At 44.5% G+C, this 24,727-nt stretch overlaps 1 protein-coding gene across 5 annotated transcripts in view; it reads left to right on the forward strand.

Annotated features, from left to right (window-relative positions):
* The window catches only part of SYNGAP1 (synaptic Ras GTPase activating protein 1), a 469,079-nt gene that overhangs the window by 319,108 nt on the left and 125,244 nt on the right, over nt 1-24,727 (forward strand). For all 5 annotated transcript variants that reach the window (XM_040324977.1, XM_040324980.1, XM_040324978.1 and 2 more), the window contains one exon: nt 6,177-6,321. In XM_040324977.1, the coding sequence (XP_040180911.1) occupies nt 6,177-6,321 (145 nt within the window). The remainder of the gene's footprint in view (nt 1-6,176; nt 6,322-24,727) is intronic.

The following is a 24,727-nucleotide window of genomic DNA, read 5'->3' on the forward strand; positions in this document are numbered from 1 at the left end:
GAGCAGCATATCTAGGCAAGGTCTGCAAAGCTCCCACTACTCCTGGAGCAGCATATCTAGGCAAGGTTGGCAAAGCTCCCACCACTCCTGGAGCAGCACATTTTGGTGATGTCAGCAAAGCTCCCACCACTCCTGGAGCAGCATATCTAGGCAAGGTCGGCAAAGCTCCCACTACTCCTGGAGCGGCATATCTAGGTGAAGTCGCCAAAAAGCTCCCACCACTCCTGGAGCGGCATATCTAGGTGAGGTCGGCAAAGCTCCCACCACTCCCGGAGCCTCACATCTAGGTGAAGTCGGCAAAGCTCCCACCACTTCTGGACCAGCACATCTAGGGGAAGTCGGCAAAGCTCCCACCACTCCTGGAGCGGCTTATCTAGGTGAGGTTGGCAAAGCTCCCACCACTTCTGGAGTGGCACATCTAGGTGAAGTTGGCAAAGCTCCCACCACTCCTGGAGCGGCATATCTAGGTGAGGTTGGCAAAGCTCCCAGAACTTCTGGAGTGACACATCTTGTACTGACAAAACAGAAAAATTGTTCAGAAACGTGACAAGATCACACAGATCTGTTCTGCAAAAGGAAAAATGTGTTAAGAAAGAGCAATTGCTATGCTAAGCTGTATCACATCAAAGATATACTTCAAAATTCAAGTAGCAACTTTTGTTGATTCGGATGACTTATTACCACCTCTACTATAAAATCTCTTGGGCAAAAAAGGAAAACAAATCAAGATTCAAAGTGCACATAAGTGAATGTGATATGTTTGAATGTATTTCAACATAAAAAAAAAAAGAACCGGCTACTAACCACAAGCTTTATGGATATAATACAGAGCCGTTGGAAGTAAAAGGCTTATGTTTGTTGACATATATACAGTGCCTTAAAAAAAGCATTCGTACCCCTTGAAATTTTCTGCATTTTGTCATGTTACAACTAAAAACTTTAATATATTTTATTGGGATTTTATGTGATAGACCAACACAAAGTGGCACATAATTGTGAAGTGGAAGGAAAATTATAAATGGTTTTCATTTTTTTTTTTTACAAATGTCTGAAAAGTGTGGGGTGCATTTGCATTCAGCCCCCTTTACTCTGATACCCCTAACTAAATTTAGTGGAACCAATTGCCTTCAGAAGTCACCTAATTAGTAAATAGTCAACCTGTGTGTAATGCATTCTCAGTATAAATACAGCTGTTCTGTGAAGCCCTTAGAGGTTTGATAGAGAACCTTAGTGAACAAACAGCATTGTGAAGGCCAAGGAACACACCAGACAGGTTAGTAACATAGTTGTTGAGAAGTTTAAAGCAGGGTTGGTTATAATAAAATATCCCAAGCTTTGAACATCACATGGAGCTCTGTTCAATCCATTGTCTAAAAATGGAGAGTATGGCACAACTGCAAACCTACCAAGACATGGCCGTCCACCTAAATTCACAGGCCGGGCAAGGAGAGCATTCATCAGAGAAGCAGCCAAGAGACCCATGGTAATGCTGGACGAGCTGCAGAGATCCACAGCTCAGGTGGGAGAATCTGTCCACAGGACAACTATTAGGCCCCATACTCACGAGCAAACATGTCTGCTGAAACTGGCCCGCAGGCCAGTTTCAGCAGACATGTTTGGTCGTGTGTGGGCGCGAGCGGGCCGAATTCCAGCAAACATTTGCCCGCCGGGCCTTTTCCCAGCGGGCAAATATTCCTGGACTTGTTTTAAAACAGCCCGCTGGAATTCAGCCCGCTCGGACATGTACGGTCGTCAGTACAGACCTACCGTACATGTCCAGGTGCCCGCCGTCCCTCGCATGCGTCGAATGACTTCGACGCATGCGTGGAAGCATTTTAAAGGCGGGCCGCCCACGTCGCCGCGTCATTGTCGCGGCGACACCCGCGTCATCGACGCGGCGACACCGCGGACACGCCCCGCGTATTGTTTACGCGCGGACTTCTGTACGATGGTGTGTACAACCATCGTACAGAAGCCCTCTGGCAGACATGTATGGTGAAAACGGTCCGACGGACCGCTTTCACCATACATGTTTGTCCGTGTGTACCCGGCCTTAGTCTTATGTGTGGCAGAACACTAACAGTGCACATCACCCTGAACACACCATCCCCACTGTGAAACATGGTGGTGGCAGCATCATGTTGTGGGGATGCTTTTCTTCAGCAGGGACAGGGAAGCTGGATGGGAAGATGGATGGAGCCAAATACAGGGCAATCTTAGAAGAAAACCTGTTAGAGTCTGCAAAAGACTTGAGACTTGGGAGGAGGTTCACCTTCCAGCAGGACAATAACCCTAAACATAGAGCCAGAGCTACAATGAAATGGTTTAGAACAAATCATATTCATGTGTTATTTGTGTGCCCAGCCAAAGTCCAGACCTAAATGCAATTGAAAATCTGCGAAAAGACTTGAAAATTGCTGATCACAGACGCTCTCCATCCAATCTGACAGAGCTTGAGATATTTTACAAAGAAGAATGGGCAAAAATGTCCCTCCCTAGATGTGCAAAGCTGGTAGAGACATCCCCAAAAAGACTTGCAGCTGTAATTGCAGAGAAAGGCGGTTCTACAAAGTATTGACTCTGGGGGGCGCCATACAAATGTACCCCACACTTTTCACATATTTATTTGCTAAAAAAAAATTGAAAATCATTTATCATTTTCCTTCCACTTTACAATTATGTGCCACTTTGTGTTGGTCTATCACATAAAATCCCAATAAAACACATTTACGTATTTGATTGTAACATGTCAAATCGTGGAAAATTTCAAGGGGTATGAATACTTTTTCAAGGCACGGTAAGCAAAGACAACAAGCATAAATTGACATTTTATATTATAGACTACATGCAGGGCTCAGAGCTTGTCTGAACATAAAACTAATACAATTATTCTGTCTGCAAAGGACTTTCAGAAATCATAATCGGCTGATGTCAAAAACTCTGATATTCTTAAAGCGGAATTAAAGCTCAATGAGCTCCCTCGCTGGTACCAACATCTTCACCCTGTCTTCTTCTGTGTTTGGCATGTTTAGTCATCTTGATTGACCGGGCAGCGATGACAAAAGCACCACCTACAGTGGGTTCAATATTGAGTTGGCCAACCCTTTGCAGCTATAACGGCTTCAACTCTTCTGGGATAGCCATCCACAAGGTTTAGGAGTGTGTCTATGGGAATGTTTGACCATTCTTCCAGAAGCACATTTTTTTGAGATCGGGCACTGATGTGGATGAGGCCTGGTTTGTAGTCTCCTCTCTTATTCATCCCGAAGGTGTTCTCTATTGGGTTGAGGTCAGGACTAGACATGTGCGTTCCCGTTCGTAACGATTGGATTTTCGTACAAATTTGTTAGTTTTCGTACATTCGTAACAAATCGAGCATACGAAAAGCTGGAAGAACCAAAATACGAAAATTACGGAATTACGAATAAGTAAAATAACGAACAAGCGAAAATACGAACGTATGATTGGACAATCTTTCTAAAATACGAAACACCAAAAAAGCAAAAGAACGAAAATGACATCTATAACGAACGATTTGCATTCCGTATTTTAAATCCTTCGTCTGTTCGTATTTCCATTCGTATGTTCGTATTTTCATTCGTATGTTCGTATTTTCATTTGTGTGTTTTGAAAAACCGTTTCTTTGTCTGTTCGTAAATTTGTGTACTTGTATCGTTCTTTCGAATGGGCACTGGGCAGTGTAGTTAGTGAGTGATTACTTAAAATCTTAGCCAATCAGCTTATCTCTTTTGTGCTGAGTCACATTGTACAGTGTAAAGCCTCGTACACACCATCGGACTTCAAACAAACTTTTCTGTGGATTTTTGTCTGAAGGGAGTTGGCCGGACTTTTGAAACCGAAAAAGTTTGTCCGGTGGAGTGTACACACGGTCGGATTTTTTGGAAAACGCTCATTTTGACGTTTGTTGGCAAAAAGTCCGACCGTGTGCACGGGGCTTAAGAGAAAGTCTATCTTAATATGGATTAGCCGCGTGTTGCTATGTATTTACGAAAGTACTAAATTACGAATCCATTAAACGAAAATTATTATCTAACAAAATTACGAATTTCGAATCAACGAAAATAAATTGGACAGAATTACGAATCATTCAGTATAAACGAAAATAAAACGAAACGGGTCCGAATAGGAAAACTTGCGTCTTAAGAAATACGAACGGGTCCGAATAGGAAAACTTGGGTCTTACGAAATACGAACGGGTCCGAATAGGAAAACTTGCGTCTTACGAAATACGAACGGGTCCGAATAGGAAAACTTGCGTCTTACGAAATACGAACGGGTCCGAATAGGAAAACTTGCGTCTTACGAAATACGAACGGGTCCGAATAGGAAAACTTATACGAAATTACGAATCTACGGAACGAGACCAAACGGAACAAAAAAATACGAAATTTTTTGTTGTGCACATGTCTAGTCAGGACTCGGTACAGGCCAGTCAAGGTGCTCCACCCCAATCTCGCTCATCCATGTCTTTATGGACCTTGCTTTGTGCACTGGTGCGCAGTCATGTTGGAACAGGAAAGGGCCGTCCCCAAACTGTTCCCACAAAGTTGAGATCATGAAATTGTCCAAAATGTCTTGGTATGCCGATGCCTTAGGAGTTCCATTCATTGGAACTAAGGGGCCAAGCCCAACCCCTGAAAAGTAAGCAACCCCACACCATAATCTTCCATCCACCAAATGACCAAATGATTTGGACCAGTGCACAAAGCAAGGTCCATAAAGACATGGATGAGCGAGTTTGGGATGGGGAACTTGACTGGCCTGTATTTTTTGGACAGGGGACAGTTGTGGAACCCTGACCGGTCTGCGGATACGATTCCCCATACGTCCCATACTGCGATACACTGTGGGGCAGATCCACAAAGAGAGTACGCCGGCGTATCTACTGATACTCCGGCGTACTTTCAAATTTCCCGCGTCGTATCTTTGGTTTGAATCCTCAAACCAAGATACAACGGCATCTGGGTTAGATCCGACAGGCGTATGGCTTTGTACGCCTTCGGATCTTAGATGCAATACTTCGGCGTCCGCTGGGTGGAGTTCTCGTCGTTTTCCACGTTGAGTATGCAAATTAGCTATTTCCGACGATCCACGAACGTACACGCGGCCGTCGCATTCTCTTACGTCGTCTCTAGTTGGCTTTTTCTGGCGTATAGTTAAAGCTGCTATTTTGCGGCGTATAGTTAGACTTGCCATGTTAAGTATGGCCGTCGTTCCTGCGTTTCATTTGAATTTTTTTTTTTGCGTAAGTTGTTTGTGAATCGTGATGGACGTAATTTACGTCCAGGTCAAAACCAATGACATCCTTGCGACGTCATTTAGCGCAATGCACAACGGGAAATTTAATAACGCCGCATGCGCAGTTCGTTCGGGGTGGGGACGCGCTTCATTTAAATGAAACACGCCCCCCTACTCGCCGATTTGAATTAGGCGCCCTTACGTCGCAAGAGATACACTACGCCACCGTAACTTACGGCGCAAATTCTTTCTGGATTCGAAGCAACAAAAAGTAAGTTACAGCGGCGTAGCGTATCTCCCATACACTGCGCCGGTGCAGATCTCTGTGGATCTGCCCCTGTGTGTTCTAAGAAATCTTTCCTCGCGCCGGCATTAACTTTTTCAGCAATAGATGAGTTAGGATAGCTTTTCTATTCGATCAGACAACACATTCCAGCCTTTACTCCCCACATGTGTCAATAAACCTTGGCCGCCCATGACCCTGTTACCAGTTTACCATCTTTCCTTCCTTGGACCACCTTTGGTAGGTCCTGATCACTGAAATCTGGTAACATCCCACAAGAGCTGCAGTTTTGGAGATGCTCTGACCCAGTCATTTAGCCATTACCATTTGGCCCTTGTAAAAGTTGCTCAAATCCTTATGCTTGCCCATTTTCCCTACTTTCAACGCATCAACTTCAGGGAAAACATGTTCACCTACTGCCTAATATATCTAACCCACTTTCAGATGCCATTGTAACAAGATAATTTATGTTATTTTCTCTACCTGTCGGTGTTCATAATGTTATGGCTGACCGATGTATGGTCTGGGCCTGTTATTCAAGGGGTTCCACAGAACACACAAAAACTAACCATTGTACTCAGCAAAACTGTTATTTTTGTCACTTTCTGTTACTCCTATCTCTCTTTCTTCTCAGGACTTCCTCTCCGATATGGCTATGACAGAGGTTGATCGCTTCCTTGATAGAGAGCACCTTATTCTCCGTGAGAACACACTTGCAACTAAAGCCATAGAGGAGTATCTGAAACTGATAGGACAGAGATACCTCAAGGAAGCCATTGGTAATGTATCCACTGTGCACTGCTTGCCTTAGGAGCCTAGACACACTGCCCATTTTGGTGGCCAGATAGACCTCTTGTGATAAATTAGTGCAGTGCCCTAAAGAATCTTACTCCAACATTTCATATTCTTGATATTTGTATGTTGTACCTTGTACTTGTGTTAAAACTAGGGTTGTCCCGATACCACTTTAAGGCCAAGTACGAGTATGAGTGCCGATACCGATACTTTTTTACATGTGTCAGTATTTTTTTTTTTTTTTTTTATCTTTAACAATTTTTTTTTATTTTTTTACAATTTTTTTTTTTTTTTTTACAATTTTTTTTACCTCTGACATCTCCCCTTTGAGACAGGGAAAGGGACTAGGGACACATGTTCCCCAGTCCCTTTCTCAGCAGCATCAGCTGAAAAGGAATGGAGAGAGACAGATAAACTGAAACATTGTAATCACAGGTTACGATGTCTCAGTTATGTGAATAGACAGAGTCAGTGATCACTGACTCTGTCCATTCGGAGCAGTAAGGAGCCGGATTTACCAGCTCCTACCCCGCTCTCCATCCTGACATTTCCAGGGGGTGGAGGAGGAGCACAGAAGGGGAGAGAAACACGGAGGGATACACGGCAGGATACACGGAGGGAGAGAGAAACACGGCGGGATACACGGAGGGAGGGAGATAGACTGCAGCAAAACGGAGGGGGGCTGGAGGAGGACACGGGACCGTCAGCGGTGATCGTGTGTGGGGGAGTTACAAGCACTGATCACCGCTGATTTTAAAGCAGCTGAAAGCCGCGCGGGGGGAGGGGGGGGGCGTGTAGAGAGAAGCGGAGAAATTAGTATTACTTTTAAATCTATACAGCGGTGATTGGTGCTTGTAACTTCCCCATGCAATGATCACCGCCGACAGTACAAGTATGGGGTGAAGCATCGGGAGCATTTGCCCGAGTACAAGGTTCACATATACTTTAAGAACAAAAGATATTTGCTTAAACCAATAAGAAGGGAGAAGGAAGAAAGATTTTTAGTAAAATTCAGCACTCACTTAACCCCTTGATTACCCAGAGATGTTAACCTCCTCCCAGCCAGTGTCATTAGTACAGTGATAATGTATAATAATATAACTGATCACTGTATTATGGTCACTGGTGGTATCAGTTAGTCAGCTCCCACTCAGTGTCAGTTCTGACTAAGCTTCGGAGGGCAGAGCCAGGCCCAGATTTACTCCCTTTGCCGCCGCAAGGCCGGGTCCTTCAATGCTGCTCCCCACCAAAAAAAAACAAAGTCCCCCAACCCGTGCCCATCATTGCCACCTCACCATGCCCATCATTGCCGCTGTCATGCTTTCATTAATAAGGCTCATAATCTTGCATTGACTTTTGTTTAATCAAATCAAATCTATGCTGCAATCTAATGGCCATTTTGTTTAACTGCGCTAGTTCTATTTAATGCAGTCAGTTAGAATAGCTGGGTAGTTTTGGTCCATGCAAGCCACCGTATTTCTTTCCCATCAGGCCTTGCTTCAGGCTTTTAGGTCTTTTCCCTTTTCACCCTGGAAGCAAGCACATGGACTGCTGAGTTCTATTCTACGCTACCCATCCAGATCCATCTCCGGTATGTTTACCATCTGTGTCTCTAGATAGATAGGGAGGCACTAATTGTGTGATTATTTATTAATTATATTTTGTTTGTATCTGTTACAGTTTTACTCTGTCTTGTATCAATAAAAGTTCAAAGGGATTCTGCACCTACTGGAATGCATTGGTATGAGAGGAGTTAACAGTGTGCCCGAATACACCTCAGTCACGTGTAGTGAGGGGCATAACAGCCGCCTCACCATCATTGCAGCCTTACCGTGCCCTCATTGGAGTCTCCCTCGCCATCATTGCTGCCTTACTGTGCCCACATTGGAGTCCCCCTCACCATCATTACAACCCCCCTCACCATCATTACAACCCCCCTCACCATCATTACAGCCCCCCTCACCATCATTACAGCCTTACTGTGCCAAACAATGTAGCCTCACCAGTCAGTGTGTGCATTACGCACATCGGGCATCTCCTGCTCCTGCTGTGTCGCGGAGCTCACTGTGAAAAGTTTGGGCGCGCTGTGATAAAAGTCCCGCCCTCCTCCTAGACCAGCTTGTGTGATGGACAGAACACTGCCTATCTCACACGAGCTGGTCTAGGAGGAGGGCGGGACTTTTATCACAGCGCGCCCAAACTTTTCACAGTGAGCTCCGTGACACAGCAGTCTCCCGCTGTGTGTTACAACCGGCGCCCCCCCCCGCACCCACTGCCGCCCCGAGGCCTGGCCTCGGTGGCCTTGTGAGGAATCTGGACCTGGGCAGAGCGAAACATGTTGGGGTCATTGCCTGGTGGTATCCCAGGCTAAGGTACAGTGAGGAAAATAAGTATTTGAACACCCTGCTATTTTGCAAGTTCTCCCACTTGGAAATCATGGAGGGGTCTGAAATGGTCATCGTAGGTGCATGTCCACTGTGAGAGACATAATCAAAAACAAAAATTACAGAAATCACAATTTATGATTTTTTAACTATTTATTTGTATGATACAGCTGCAAATAAGTATTTGAACACCTGTCTATCAGCTAGAATTCTGACCCTCAAAGACCTGTTAGTCTGCCTTTAAAATGTCCACCTCCACTCCATTTATTATCCTAAATTAGATGCACCTGTTTGAGGTCATTAGCTGCATAAAGACACCTGTCCACCCCATACAATCAGTAAGAATCCAACTACTAACATGGCCAAGACCAAAGAGCTGTCCAAAGACACTAGATACAAAATTGTACACCTCCACAAGGCTGGAAAGGGCTACGGGGAAATTGCCAAGCAGCTTGGTGAAAAAAGGTCCACTGTTGGAGCAATCATTAGAAAATGGAAGAAGCTAAACATGACTGTCAATCTCCCTCGGACTGGGGCTCCATGCAAAATCTCACCTTGTGGGGTCTCAATGATCCTAAGAAAGGTGAGAAATCAGCCCAGGACTACACGGGAGGAGCTGGTCAATGACCTGAAAAGAGCTGGGACCACCGTTTCCAAGGTTACTGTTGGTAATACACTAAGACGTCATGGTTTGAAATCATGCATGGCACGGAAGGTTCCCCTGCTTAAACCAGCACATGTCAAGGCCCGTCTTAAGTTTGCCAATGACCATTTGGATGATCCAGAGGAGTCATGGGAGAAAGTCATGTGGTCAGATGAGACCAAAATAGAACTTTTTGGTCATAATTCCACTAACCGTTTTTGGAGGAAGAAGAATGATGAGTACCATCCCAAGAACACCATCCCTACTGTGAAGCATGGGGGTGGTAGCATCATGCTTTGGGGGTGTTTTTCTGCACATGGGACAGGGCGACTGCACTGTATTAAGGAGAGGATGACCGGGGCCATGTATTGCGAGATTTTGGGCAACAACCTCCTTCCCTCAGTTAGAGCTTTGAAGATGGGTCGAGGCTGGGTCTTCCAACATGACAATGACCCGAAGCACACAGCCAGGATAACCAAGGAGTGGCTCTGTAAGAAGCATATCAAGGTTCTGGCGTGGCCTAGCCAGTCTCCAGACCTAAACCCAATAGAGAATCTTTGGAGGGAGCTCAAACTCCGTGTTTCTCAGCGACAGCCCAGAAACCTGACTGATCTAGAGAAGATCTGTGTGGAGGAGTGGGCCAAAATCCCTCCTCCAGTGTGTGCAAACCTGGTGAAAAACTACAAGAAACGTTTGACCTCTGTAATTGCAAACAAAGGCTACTGTACCAAATATTAACATTGATTTTCTCAGGTGTTCAAATACTTATTTGCAGCTGTATCATACAAATAAATAGTTAAAAAAAATCATACATTGTGATTTCTGGATTTTTGTTTTTGATTATGTCTCTCACAGTGGACATGCACCTACGATAACAATTTCACACCCCTCCATGATTTCCAAGTGGGAGAACTTGCAAAATAGCAGGGTGTTCAAATACTTATTTTCATCACTGTAGTTTCTCTCATCATCACACAACCCCCTGGATGTGCGGCACCAGGGATTCTCTCCTTCTATCCTCCAGTGTCAGTTAGTGTCAGATTATTCGCCGCACTATCACAGCCCCACTATAAGTGGCTGATCACCGCCATTACTAGTATAAAAAAAATATTCCAGTACATATACCATATAGTTTGTTGGCGCTATAAGTTGTGCACAAACCACAGCGTCGCCTATGGAAAATATAGGGTGCCGAAGTTCATTGTCGGTTTGTTTATGGGAGTTTGTGGGAATTTGTTCTTTGGTTTGTTTTCGGAACAAGTAAATTTAAAGCTTGACATGTTGGGCATCTATTTACTGCGTGCGACCTCACCTTTTATATTTTAACCATATTTGATTTTCAGTAATTTATATAATAGGTATTATATAATAATGTTAATCCCAGGGTCTAATCTCTCGCCTCCTACCTTTTTCCCTTCCTCTCCTTTTCCATGTCCCCCATATCCCTCTCCTTCCTAATCCTATCTCTTCTTCTAGCTGGGGGGGGGGGGGCACTGTGGCAGGCTAGCAAGAGGTGGGATGGTTTTAGCATTGTGACAGACTATGGGCGGGGATTGGGGGAGCACTGAGGCAGACTAGTGGGGAGGGGGGTTGGGGGAGCACTAAGTCAGACTAGCGGGGGGGGGGGGGGTTCAAAGTGGAAGGAAAATTATAAATGGTTTTCAAGATTTTTTACAAATAAATATGTGAAAGGTATGGCATGGATTTGTATAGAAAATACTTTGTAGAACCTCCTTTCGCTACAATTACAGCTGCAAGTCTTTTTGGGGGTATCTCTACCAGCTTTACACATCTAGAGAGTGACATTTTTTCCCATTCTTCTTTGTAAAATATCTCAAGCTCTGTCAGATTGGATGGAGAGCGTCTGTGAACAGCAATTTTCAAGTCTTGCCACAGATTCTCAAGTGGATTTAGGTCTGGACTTTGACTGGGCCATTCTAATTTCCCGTACACACGATCATTTAAAAAAAACATTGTTTTAAAAAAATGTAATTTAAAATGATGGTGTGTGGGCATGAATATGCTTTGATCTAAACCATTCCATTGTAGCTCTGGCTGAATGTTTAGGGTCGTTGTCCTGCTGGAAGGTGAACCTTCGCCCAAGTCTCAAGTCTTTTGCAGACTCTAACATGTTTTCTTCTAAGATTGTCCTATATTTGGCTCCATCCATCTTCCCATCAACTCTGAGCAGCTTCCCTGTCGCTGCTGAAGACAAGCATCCCAACAACATGATGCTGCCACCACCATGTTTCACAGTGGGGATGGTGTGTTCAGGGTGATGTGCAGAGTTCGTTTTCCTCCAAAAAGTTCAATTTTGGTCTCATCTGACCAGAGCACCTTCTTCCACATGTTTGCTGTGTCCTCACATGGCTTCTCACAAACTGCAAACAGGACTTCTTATGGCTTTCTTTTAACAAAGTCTTTCTTCTTGCCACTCTTCCATAAAGGGCAGATTTGTGGAGAGCACAACTAATAGTTGTCCTGTGGACAGATTCTCCCACCTGAGCTGTGGATCTCTGCAGATTCTCCAGAGTTACTATGGGCCTCTTGGCGGCTTCTCTTATTAATGCTTTTCTTGCCCGGCCGGTCAGTTTAGGTGGACGGCCATGTCATGGTAGGTTTGCAGTTGTGCCATACTCTTGGATGACGGATTGAACAGAGCTCCGTGAGATGTTCAAAGCTTGGGAGATTTTTTTATAACCTAACCCTGCTTTATACTTCTCCACAACTTTATCCCTGACCTGTCTGGTGTGTCACTTGGCCTTCATATTGCTGTTTGTTCACTAAGGCCCCTTTCACACAGTCAGTTTTTTAGGCAGACCTGAACGGATGCTCTGTACTCCTCTATGGAGCCACGGATGTCAGCGGTGACATGCCCGCTGATATCCGACCCGCTCCGATCCGCCAAAGTGTGATGGATGGAAACCCTACTTTTCCATCCATCTGGCGGATCAGATCGGATGACAACCGACTGTACGGTCCGTCGTCATCCGATCCCCCATAGGGAAGAGCGGCACTCTGACAGGTCGCTATTTACTAATTAGGTGATTTCTAAAGGCAATTGTTCCACTAGATTTTAGTTAGGGGTATCAGAGTAAAGGGGGCTGAATACAAATGCACCCCCCACACTTTTCACATGTTTATTTGTAAAAAAAAAAACTTTGAAAACCATTTATAATTTTCCTTCTACTTCACAATTATATGCCACTTTGTGTTGGTCTATCACAAAAAAAAAAAAAAATACATTCACGTTTTTGGTTGTAACACATAGCTCCCAAATGTCCTGGATTTTGAGGGACTGTCCCTGATTTGGAGAAATGTCCCTCTGTCCCTAATTCCTCCTCATTTGTCCCTCATTTTGGTCCGATCTCTATAGATGTATATAAAATGCACTTTTTATCTATCAAAAACTGTTTCCCAGTGCTAAACCTTTCATCTGATTTCTAAATTACTGCATCTGTAAATGCCAAAAGACAGAATAAAGGAATAGTAGTGGTAAAATAAAGTACTTGTGGGTTTAACTATTATTTTTTTGTTCAATTCTCCTTTAAGGGGGCGTGGCAGGGAGGTGTGTCCTATGCCTATATACTTTTTCTTATAGGTGTCCCTCATTCCCATCTCAAAAAGATGGGCGGTATGGTAACATGACAAAATGTTGAAAATTTCAAGGGGTATGAATACTGTTGCAAGGCACTGTAGATGCATTGGGGGCAATTAAAGGGGTTGTAAAGGTTTGTTTTCTTTTTTCTAATTAGGTTCCTTTAACCACTTAAGACCCAGACCTTTATGCAGCTAAAGGACCTGGCCAGTTTTTGCGATTCGGCACTGCGTCGCTTTAACTGACAATTGCGCGGTCGTGCGACGTGGCTCCCAAACTAAATTGGCGTCCTTTTTTCCCCTCAAATAGAGCTTTCTTTTGGTGGTATTTGATCACCTCTGCGGTTTTACTTTTTTTGCGCTATAAACAAAAATAGAACGACAATTTTGAAAAAAATGCCAACATTTTTACTTTTTGCTATAATAAATATCCCCCAAAAAGATATAAAAAAACTTTTTTTCCTCAGTTTAGGCCGATACGTATTCTTCTACCTATTTTTGGTAAAAAAAAATCGCAATAAGCGTTTATCGATTGGTTTGCGCAAAATTTATAGCGTTTACAAAATAGGGGATAGTTTTATTGCATTTTTATTATTATTTTTTTTTACTACTAATGGCGGCGATCAGCGATTTTTTTAATGACTGCGACATTATGGCGGACACTTTTTTGACACATTTTTGGGACCATTGTGATATTCACAGCAAAAAATGCTATAAAAATGCATTGTTTACTGTAAAAATTACAATTGCAGTTAGGGAGTTAACCACTGGGGAGCACTGTAGGGGTTATGTGTGACCTCATATGTTTTTCTAACTGTAGGGGGTTAGGGCTGGACGTGTGACGTCATTGATCGTGTTTCCCTATATTAGGGAACACACGATCAATGAACCTGCCACTGTGAAGAACGGGGAAGCTGTGTTTACACACAGCTCTCCCCGTTCTTCAGCTTCGGGGACCGATCGCGGGACTCCGGCGGCGATCGGGTCCGCGGGTCCCGTGGCCCTGGTCACGGAGCTTAGGACCGGGGCGTGCGCCCGCGACCCACGGCTGGGCACTTAGAGGACGTACAGGTACATGCTTGTGCCCAGCCGTGCCATTCTGCCGACGTATATCGGCGTTAGGCAGTCCTTAAGTGGTTAAGCTAGTGCATTGTTGGTTCACTTACCTTTTCCTTTGATTTCCCTTCTAAATGTTTATTTTCTTTGTCTGAATTTCTCACTTCCTGTAAGCTTGCTCCCATCATCCGAGCCGTTCTGGCTGGGGGTTAGTCAGCGTGCTCGCCCCCTCCCTTGGGACTAAATCCCTGTAGGTGTTCACAGCGTCTCCCCGTAGGGATATAGTCCCAAGGGAAGGGGCAAGCACGCTGACTAATCCCCAGCCAGAACGGCTCGGATGATGGGGGCAAACTTACAGGAAGTGAGAAATTCAGACAAAGAAAATAAACATTTATAGCTAGATTCAGAGATGTTTACGCTGGCGTATCGGTAGATACGGCGTCGTAACTCTGAATCTACGCCGTCGTAAATTTAAGCGCATTCTGAAAACCAGATACGCTTAAATTAGGCTAAGATACGAGCGGCGTAAGTCTACTACGCCGGCGTATCTTAGGGTGCATATTTACGCTGGCCGCTAGGTGGCGCTTCCGTTGAGTTCGGCGTAGAATATGCAAATGAGCTAGATACGCCGATTCAGAAACGTACGTGCGCCCGGTGCATTTTTTTTTACGTCGTTTACGTAAGGCTTTTTCCGGCGTTACGTTAGTCGAACAAATAGCTGGCCTAGCCAATGTTAAGTATGGCCGTCGTTCCCGCGTCGAAATTTGAAAATGTTACGTTGTTTGCGTAAGTCGTCTGTGAATGGGGCTGGACGTAATTTACGTTCACGTCAAAACCAATACGTCCTTGCGGCATACTTTGGAGCAATGCACAGTGGGATATGTACACGGACGGCACATGCGCCGTTCGTTAAAAACGTCAATCACGACAGGTCACTAGTCATTAACATAAAACACGCCCCCCTGTTCATCATTTGAATTAGGCGCGCTTACGCTGGCCCATTTACGCTACGCCGCCGTAACTTAGGAGGCAAGTGCTTTGTGAATACAGCACTTGGCTATCTGACTTTCGGCGGCGTAGCATATGTGCGATACGCTACGCCGCCTCAAAATTAAGCCAGTCTTTCTGAATCTGGCTATTAGAAGGGAAATGGAAGGAAAAGGTAAGTGAACCAACAATGCGCAAGCTTAAAGTGGAGTTCCACCCATAAATATAACATTACATCAGTAGTTTTAAAAAAATGTCATTAGTCCTTTAAGAATTTTTATTTATTTTTTTAGATGCCTTCAAAGTGTTGTTGCTAGGTAGAATAGTTAATCTTCCCACTTCCTGCACCTAGGTGCTTAATGCTTCCTAACCTACACCGCACAGACTCCTGGGAATGTAGTGGGTGTAACTTTCCAGGAGTCTGTGCACTCCCCAGTCTCGAAGAATCATGTAACTTGGACAGTACAGGTGCTGAAACCTGATCTGAAACCTATTACACTGTTTGTGCAGCACTGAGCATGTGTGAGATCGGCAAGGCTGAAATCCAGGAAGTCATACAGTCTGGCTTCATGATGCCCACACTTAAGATGGCCCCAGTCAATTTCTATTTTATTAAGTGTCTAAATGCTGTAACAACCTAACAAAACGGACCTTAGTTTACAGACCAACTTTACTAGAATACATTAAGCTTGTGTATTACAGGGGTATTTATATTTAAAAAGTGAAATTGTGGCCGGAACTCCGCTTTAAAGAACCTATTTAGAAAATAAAAACAAACCTTTACAACCCCTTTAAGGGCAAAACTTTGCACCACTGTAAGTGTACTGTCCCAAGCTGCACAGGGGATCAGTCCATAACCCAGTGTCTAGATTGCTGAGAGTGTGCCGAATCTTTCTCTTCTTCGACTGCTAAAGAGGAAGATTTCCTTGAAATGCATCCTGTTGCAACCTGGATCCTTTGGTGGTGTCATAGTTGTGGTGGACCTTTTCGGGACTGGGACATTAGTCGGCGGTTCAGCGCCTTGGAAGAGCCGCCGCACTCTAAGTGATCCAGAAGCTGGGTTATGGATCGATCCCCTGTGTGGCTCAAGCGAGTGCACTGATAATGGCGCACAGTTTTGCCCTAATTGCTCCCAATGCATCTTCCTTTGAGAGTATGATCGTTTTACATTTGTATCACTACCCCAGCAGGAGCTGCTGGTTTAGATTTGGACCTGCCGTTACCTTACTGTTCCTTGCGTTCGTCTCAGGGGTTCTCATTGAACAGTTGGTTAAAGAAAGAAATGTCTGCGCCAAACAACCAGGCCCCGATTCACAAAGACTTACGCCGACGTATCTAATGATACGCCAGCGTAAGTCCACGGATGCACCGTCGTATCTATGCACCTAATCCACAGTACAAGATACGCCTGAATTTTGACTTCCTACGACCGACGTAAGTCTCCTACGCCGTCGTATCTTGGGTGCATATTTACGCTGCCCGCTAGGGACACTTCCAATGATTTACGCGTCGAATAAGTAAATGAGCAAGATACGCCGATTCACGTACGTACTTACGTCCGTCGCAGTAATCTACGCCGTTTACACAAGGCGTACGTCCGGCGTAAGTTTACCCCTCATAAAGCAGGGGTAAGTCATGTTAAGGTATGGACGTCGGAACAGCCGTCGTATTTTACGGAAGTCGTACGTGAATGGGGCTGGGCGTAAGTTACGTTCACATCGTACGCATTGAGCCGTCATATCTTGGGGAGTATATGCAACGTGATTTTGAGCATGCGTGCGCATGCGCCGTTCGTACGGCCATGCATTTACATGGGGTCACGATTCATTTTAATACAAAACGCCCACTACCTACCTACTTTGAATTAGGGGGGCTTACGCCGGCCTATTTACGTTACGCTGGCGTAAATATGGGAGCAAGTGCTTTGTGAACACTCAGCTTGCCTCTCAATGTTACGTCGGCGTAGCGCATATGAGATGCGCTACGCCGCCACGAAGACACGACAATGTACCTAAATCTGGCCCCCAGTCTTTTTCTTCCTCCTGCAGAGAGGGTTTTTCTTAACCAATTCCATACCGGGCACTTACGCACCTTCCTGCCCAGGCCAATTTTCAGCTTTCAGCGCTGTCGCACTTTGAATGACAATTGCGCGGTTATGCTACACTGTACCCAAATGAAATTTTTATTTTATTTTGGTGGTATTTGATCACTTCTGCGATTTTTATTTTTTGCGCAACAACTAAAAAAAAAACACAGAAAATTTAGAAAAAAAAAAAGTTTTTATTTTTTTCTGTTTTTTTTTTTGTAAATAAGTACGTTTTCTTCTTCAATTATGGGCACCGATGAGGTGGCACTGATGGGCGGCGCTGGTATGCGGCACTGATGGCTACTCATAGGCGGCACTGATGGCCACTCATAGGCGGCACTGATGGCCACTCATGGATGGCACTTATGGGTGGCACTGATGGTTACTTATGGGTGGCACAGATGGGCACTAATAGGTGGGCACTGGGCATAGATGGGCACTAAGAGGTGGCACTGATGGACACTGAGGGGTGACACTGATGGAATTGCTGGGCATCATTTCAGCCAGTGCCCATGTTGCCATTCAATGGGCACTGATTGGCATCGGAGGCTCTTTACCGAGATCGGAGATGCAGGGTGTCAGACTGACACCCCGCATTACCGATCGCTGCGCCGTGATTTCACAACCACTTCCCGGACGTCAATTGACTATTGACCGGGCAGGAAGAGGTTAAAGTAAACTTCAGAAAAGAGGGATGGAGTGTTAGGGGAAATTCAGGCATCTTACTTGCGAATCACGAATATTCTCCTAGGTCCAGAGGAACAACTGTCTCCACGATGGACTCAGCGTCCACCAGATAGGCTCACTCTCACTAGCCTAGCAGCCGGTGCGAAGCTCAATCAAAAGATAGTCTCTGCCACAGACTTGGTGAAAATAGAATTGGTTCAATAGTCTCTGCCACAGACTTGTGTAACCACGAACTGGGTTAACTTCTGAAGAAAGGAGCATAGCTCACAGTGCCGGGATCTCTCAGCTGTTCCGGCAGCACTGTGAGGTAGATTTTGATCCAGATGCATCCTCCAATTGAGTCCTCAATTGTTTGGTCCCTTCCAGCAGGCAAGGCGACACAGGACCATCCCTGGATCAGTAGGCCCCAGCAGCTCCTGGGCCCACATCTCAGCAACGGAGCCTCAGGCCAACGTGGCCCCGAGACAAGAACCGCCAATACATCCCTGAGGCCAGGAGGGCCCTCAGGTCCGGATCAGGGAAAACCGAACCCACAAAAAGGTGTTTTTGCTCTTAAGTACCCTCTCCCAGAATGCACAGCGGCTTGACCACGCCCCCTGAGCCACTTCTGAAAAAGGAATACCCAATACATTCAACCTACTGCATTTCCAACCTTGACCAATGGTGACAGTGACACCTACTGTCAAGTGGAAAAACGTGCAACCCAGCCGAACTGTAACAGAACCACAATTTGAATACAATCTTTCTGAGCCAAACTATAGCTCAGACAACTGTAATTTTAACATATAGAAGCCACTCATTGGTTCAGGGTGCTACACATTTAATAAAGGCTTACATTGACATACTACACCAGAGCAGTGACACGGTCTGTCCCTTCCCCCCTGTTTTGTCTATGTATATTGTATTCTAAAGGTACCACTTTTATTATCTATAGAGGCCCAGATTCTCAAAGGGCTTACGACGGCGCAACGCCATTTGCACCGTCGTAAGTCCTAATCTGGGCCGTCGTATCTATGCGACTGATTCTTAGAATCAGTTACGCATAGATATCCATTAGATCCGACAGGCGTAAGGCTCTTACGCTATCAGATCTTAAATGCAATTTTTTTTCCCGCCGCTAGGTGTCGCCTCCGTCGTTTTCCCCGTCGTCTATGCAAACTAGCTATTTACGCAAAATTCCCGAACGTACGCGCGGTCGACGCAGTGAAGTTACGACGTTTCCGTATCTTTTGCGACACGTAAAGTTGCCCCTGCTATATGAGGGGCAACCAATGTTAAGTATGGCCGTCGTTCCCGCGTCAAAATTTAAAAATGTACGTTGTTTGCGTTAGTCGTCCGTGAATGGCGCTGGACGCCATTTACGTTAACGTCGAAACCAATGACGTCCTTGCGACATCATTTAGCGCAATGCACGTCGGGAAATTTTAGGGACGGCGCATGCGCAGTACGATCGGCCTAATTTAAATGATCCACGCCCCCTACCCGGATCATTTGAATTAGGCTGGCTTGCGCCGGAGGATTTACGCTACGCCGCCGCAACTTTACAGGCAAGTGCTTTGTGAATCAAGCACTTGCCCGTAAAACTTGCGGCGGCGTAATGTAAATGAGATACGTTACGCCGCCGCTGTATTACGCCCATCTACGAGAATCTGGGCCAGAGTTTATAGGAAGAGCCAGGTTGCTTGTTGCTATAACCGCCTCTGATATTTTTGGCGGCATAACAGACAAACATAACAATTGCGAAGATTGCTGATTGAGTGGTGTAAACTGTTTTATGAGGCTGTTGTTTTATCACAGCAAAATTGAGTCATGGGTCCAGGTGTTTTATACCAGAACGTAACATGGATATTGTTTTCACAGACTGACCTCGCTTTACACATTTAGGTGGGCAGTGTTACATTGTTAGAACGTCATTTTCGGGCGAGGTCTGTTTTAATTGGAACATATGTTCCAAATGTCTCAAACAACTCCTATGGGAAAGTACACATTCATTACCCGTCACACATTCATCATATAAACGCCAGCGGTAGTATTTCTTAGGTTTTTCTGAAATCCGACACACATCTTGCAAATCAGCCAACATATAGGAGGTTAAGGTTTAAAGGATTCTGGTCAATATCTTTTCAGTTTACCAAAAAAAAAACTGCACCAATGGAAGGAGTGCCAGACCATACGATAAAATAGTTCAAATTAAGTTATTGATTTTCACTTCAAAACTGACAACATGTTTCGGGCATCAAAAAAAGTCCCTCTTTACCAGGGCTTCAGTTAGAATGTAATTTTTGTGCAAGATCTGTTTTAACTGGAACATATAGTTACATATGCCAGATTCACGTACACTAGCGGCGGCGTAACGTATCCCGTTTACGTTACACCGCCGCAAGTTTTCAGCGTAAGTGCCTGATTCACAAAGCAATTACCTGTAAACTTGCGGCGGTGTATCGTAAACACGTCCGGCGCAAGCCCGCCCAATTCAAATGGGGCGTGTACCATTTAAATTAGGCGCGCTCCCGCGCCGGACATACTGCGCATGCTCCGTTAGGAAATTCCCGCCGTGCTTTGCGCGAAGTGACGTCATTTTTTTTGAACGGCGACGTGCATAACGTACTTTCGTATTCCCGGACGTCTTACGCAAAAAAAAATAATTTGAAATTCCAAGCGGGAACGACGGCCATACTTTAACATGGCTCGTGTAAAGTTAAGGCAGGTAAAACGAGCCTTAACTTTGCGACAGGAAAAAATTACTAGCGACGACGTAACGAACGTGAAAACCATCGTGGATCGCCGTAAATGCTCATTGGCATACCCGACGCAGGAAAACGACGCAAACTACACCCAGCGGCCGAAGTATTGCAGCCTAAGATCCAAAGGCGTACGAAGCCGTAAGCCTGTCGGATCTTAGCCAAAAGCCGTTGTATCTTGTTTGTGAATCACAAATCAAGATACGACGCGGCAAATTTGAAAATACGCCGGAGTATCAGCAGATACTCCGGCGTATTTGTTCTGTGAATCTGGCCCATAGTTACATAGTAGGTGAGGTTGAAAAAAAACACAAGTCCATCAAGTTCAACCTATGTGTGTGATTATTTGTCAGTATTACATTGTATATCCCTGTATGTTGTGGTTGTTTAGATGCTTATCTAATATTTTTTTTAAACCATCGATGCTCCCCACTGAGACCACCGCCTGTGGAAGGGAATTCCACATCCTTGCCGCTCCTACAGTAAAGAACCCTCTACGTAGTTTAAGGTTAAACCTCTTTTCTTCCAATTTTAGAGTGGCCATTTGTCTTGTTAAAGTCCCTTCCGCAAAAAAGTTTTCTCCCTATTGTGGGGTCACCAGTACGGTATTTGTAAATTGAAATCATATCCCCTCTCAAGCGTCTTCTCCAGAGAGAATAAGTTCAGTGCTTGTAACCTTTCCTCATAACCAATATCTTCCAGACCCTTTATTAGCTTTGTTGCCCTTCTTTGTACTCGCTCCATTTCCAGTACATCCTTCCTGAGGATTTGTTAGTATTCGTACATTCGGATCAATTCGAAAATCCGAAAAGCTGAAAGAACCAAAATACGAAAATTACGGAATTACGAATAAGCAAAATAACGAACAAGCGAAAATACGAACGTATGATTGGACAATCTTACTAAAATACGAAACACCGAAAAAGCAAAGGAACGAAAATGACATCTATAACAAACGATTTGCATTCCGTATTTTAAATCCTTTGTCTGTTCGTATTTTCATTCGTATGTTCGTATTTTCATTTGTGTGTTTTTTAAATCCGTTTCTTTGTCTGTTGGTAAATTTGTGTACTTGTATCGTTCTTTCCAATGGGCACTGGGCAGTGTAGTTAGTGAGTGATGTATCTTACTTAATATCTTAGCCAATCAGCTTATCTCTTTTGTGATGAGTCACATTGGACAGTGTAAAGCCTCGTACACACGATCGGACTTAAAAAAATAACGTTTCCGTGGATTTTTGTCTGAAGGGAGTTGGCCGGACTTTTGAAACCGAAAAAGTTTGTCCGGTGGAGCGTACACATGGTCGGATTTTTTGGAAAACGCTCATTTTGACGTTTGTTGGCAGAAAGTCCGACCGTGTGTACGGGGCTTAAGAGAAGGTATATCTTTATATGGATTATCCGCGTGTTGCTATGTATTTATGAAAGTACAAAATTACGAATCCATTAAACAAAAATTATTATCTAACAAAATTACGAATTTCGAAAATAAATTGGACAGAATTACGAATCATTCAGTATAAACGAAAATAAAACTGTTACGAAAATACGAACGGGTCCGAATAGGAAAACTTCAGTCTTACGAAATTACGAATCTTTACGAATCTACGGAACGAGACGAAACGGAACAAAAAAATACGAACATTTTTGTTGTGCACATGTCTACTGGACAGCATAAGTTACGGACCAGAGTCTTGTAGAGTGGGAGAATTATTGTTTTATCTCTGGAGTTAATCCCTTTTTAATGCATGCCAAAATTGTGTTTGCTTTGTTAGCAGCAGCTTGGCATTGCATGCCATTGCTGAGTCTACTAGGACCCCCAGGTCCTTTTCCATCCTAGATTCCCCCAGAGGTTCTCCCCCCAGTGTATAAATTGCATTCATATTTTTGCCACCTAAATGTATTATTTTTCATTTTCCTACATTAAACCTAATTTCCCATGTAATTCCATATGTTCCAAATATGTCAAACAACTACTTGATGAGTACACATTCATTACCCATCACACATTCATCATCTGAACGCCAGTTGTAGACTGCTTGGGTCTTGTTGAAATCAGACACATATCTTGCAAATCAGCCAACATTTATGGGGTTGAAAGGATCCTGGCCAATCTCTTTTTAATCTACCAGAAAATAAAAAAAACATGCACGAATGGAAGGAGTGCCAAACCATAGGATAAAATAGTCCAAATTCATTTATTGGTTTTCACGGGAAAAGTAGTAGTAAAGCTAGCCATAGATGGATTCAGCAAGGACCGGCCGAGATTCGATCCATCTATGGGCAGTCTGGCTGTACCCAAGTCGATCATTCGACAGCCTGTCAGATTTTTACATGTGATTTCTGCTGTCGGCTATAGCCGTTAGTAATAATCACTGTAGGAAGGTTTCCCGCCCGCACGACACAATAGTGCTGTGGGAGCAATGAACGTTGATGGGGAAATCGAGCAATCGAATCCTATATGGCTTGCCTAACTCTCCTGATCCAGCAATTGGCTTCCCCAGAAATATTCACACAGGTCAGCACTGTTTTTAAAACCACTCAAGGTTCCTCTTTTAAACAAAGCCCCGATGAAAGGAGAGTTTTTCTGACCCCCCGAAATGTTTTGGCAATTTTTCTTGTGAAATACAATAAAAAAAATTGGACTCTTTTATCCTTTGGTCTGGCATTCCTTTTATTGGTGCATGACCTTTTCTGGTAACCTGCAGGATACCCATAGGAGGGTAGCCCTGTATATTGCGAGCAGCCTAACCTGAGCCAGTGAGCTCCCTGAATGTTTTTGTCCTCTTATTACTTTGTATTGCCTCTTTTCAGTGACAAAAAGCAACATTAAAAGGGTTGTAAAGGTTCGTTATTTATTTTCTAAATAGGTTCCTTTAACCACTTAAAGCGGGAGTTCACCCATAAAGGCCGTTTCTGCTCTTTTACCCTTAGATTGATGCTCATTTAGTCTAGGGGGAATTGGGTTGTTGTTTAAAAATCCGAGCATTACTTACCGTTGTAGAGGGCGATCTTCTCCGCCACTTCCGGGTATGGGTCTTTGGGAGCGGGCGTTGCTTCTTGATTGACAGTCTTCCGAAAGGCTTCCGACGGTCGCTGGCAGCCGCTGGCAGCACGCTCGCGACCCCACGGCTAGGCTTAAAGCGACACGTATATCGGCGTGAAGGGGTCCTTAACTGGCTAAGCTAGTGCATTGTTGGTTTACTTACCTTTTCCTTCGATTTCCCTTCTAAGGCCTCGTACACACGATTGGAATTTCCGATGGAAAAAGTCTGACTCACTTTTTCCATCAGAAATTCCAACCGTGTGTATGCCCGCATCGGAAATTCCGATGAATTCCATAGAGATTACATAGAGAAAATGTTCTCTTTTCCTCTGATGAAAGTCCTTCGGAATTCCGATGTGAGTTTGGTCGGGCTAAAGCCCAATCGTGTGTACAGGACATTAATGTTTTTTTTCTTTGACTGACTTTCTCATTTCCTCTTCCTCCTCAGTAAGCTTGCCCCCATCATCCGAGCCGTTCTGGCTGGGGGTTAGTCAGCGTGCTCGCCCCCTCACTTAGGACTACATCCCTGCGGGGAGACGCTGTGAACACAGCGTCTCCCCGCAGTGATGTAGTCCCAAGGGAGGGGGCAAACACAGCGTCTCCCCGCAGGGATGTAGTCCCAAGGGAGGGGGCGAACACAGCGTCTCCCCGCAGGGATGTAGTCCCAAAGGAGGAGGCGAGCATGCTGACTAACCCCCCAGCCAGAACGGCTTACTGAGGAGGAACAGGAAGTGGGAAATTCAGACAAAGAAAAAAACATTTAGAAGGGAAATGGAAGGAAAAGGTAAGTGAACCAGCAATGCACTAGCTTAAAGGAACCTATTTAGAAAATAAATAGTGAATTAGGTCATTGCACAAAAATACAAAGACACATAATGATACAGTGCAATAGCTATGAGAAAGTGGAAAGAACGTGATATGAAGTGACCAAAGGTCTAAAATAAACACAGCCAAAAATAAAGTGCATAAATAATAAATTGTGAAATGGCAGTCCACTGCAGAAAAGAGGAAAGGAATCCACTTCTCCCGAAGAGGAATGAGAAACTCCACACAAGACACCGTTCTGGTCTCCCAGAACTCTCACCTCAGCTAAGGGTTAAAACAGCAGTACAGCGCCAAGTAAATCCCTCACACATTGGTATCCTTGGTGTCTCACGCGGCACT

The sequence above is a fragment of the Rana temporaria genome, chromosome 9 (assembly GCF_905171775.1).
Source record: "Rana temporaria chromosome 9, aRanTem1.1, whole genome shotgun sequence".
Lineage (NCBI taxonomy): Eukaryota > Metazoa > Chordata > Amphibia > Anura > Ranidae > Rana > Rana temporaria.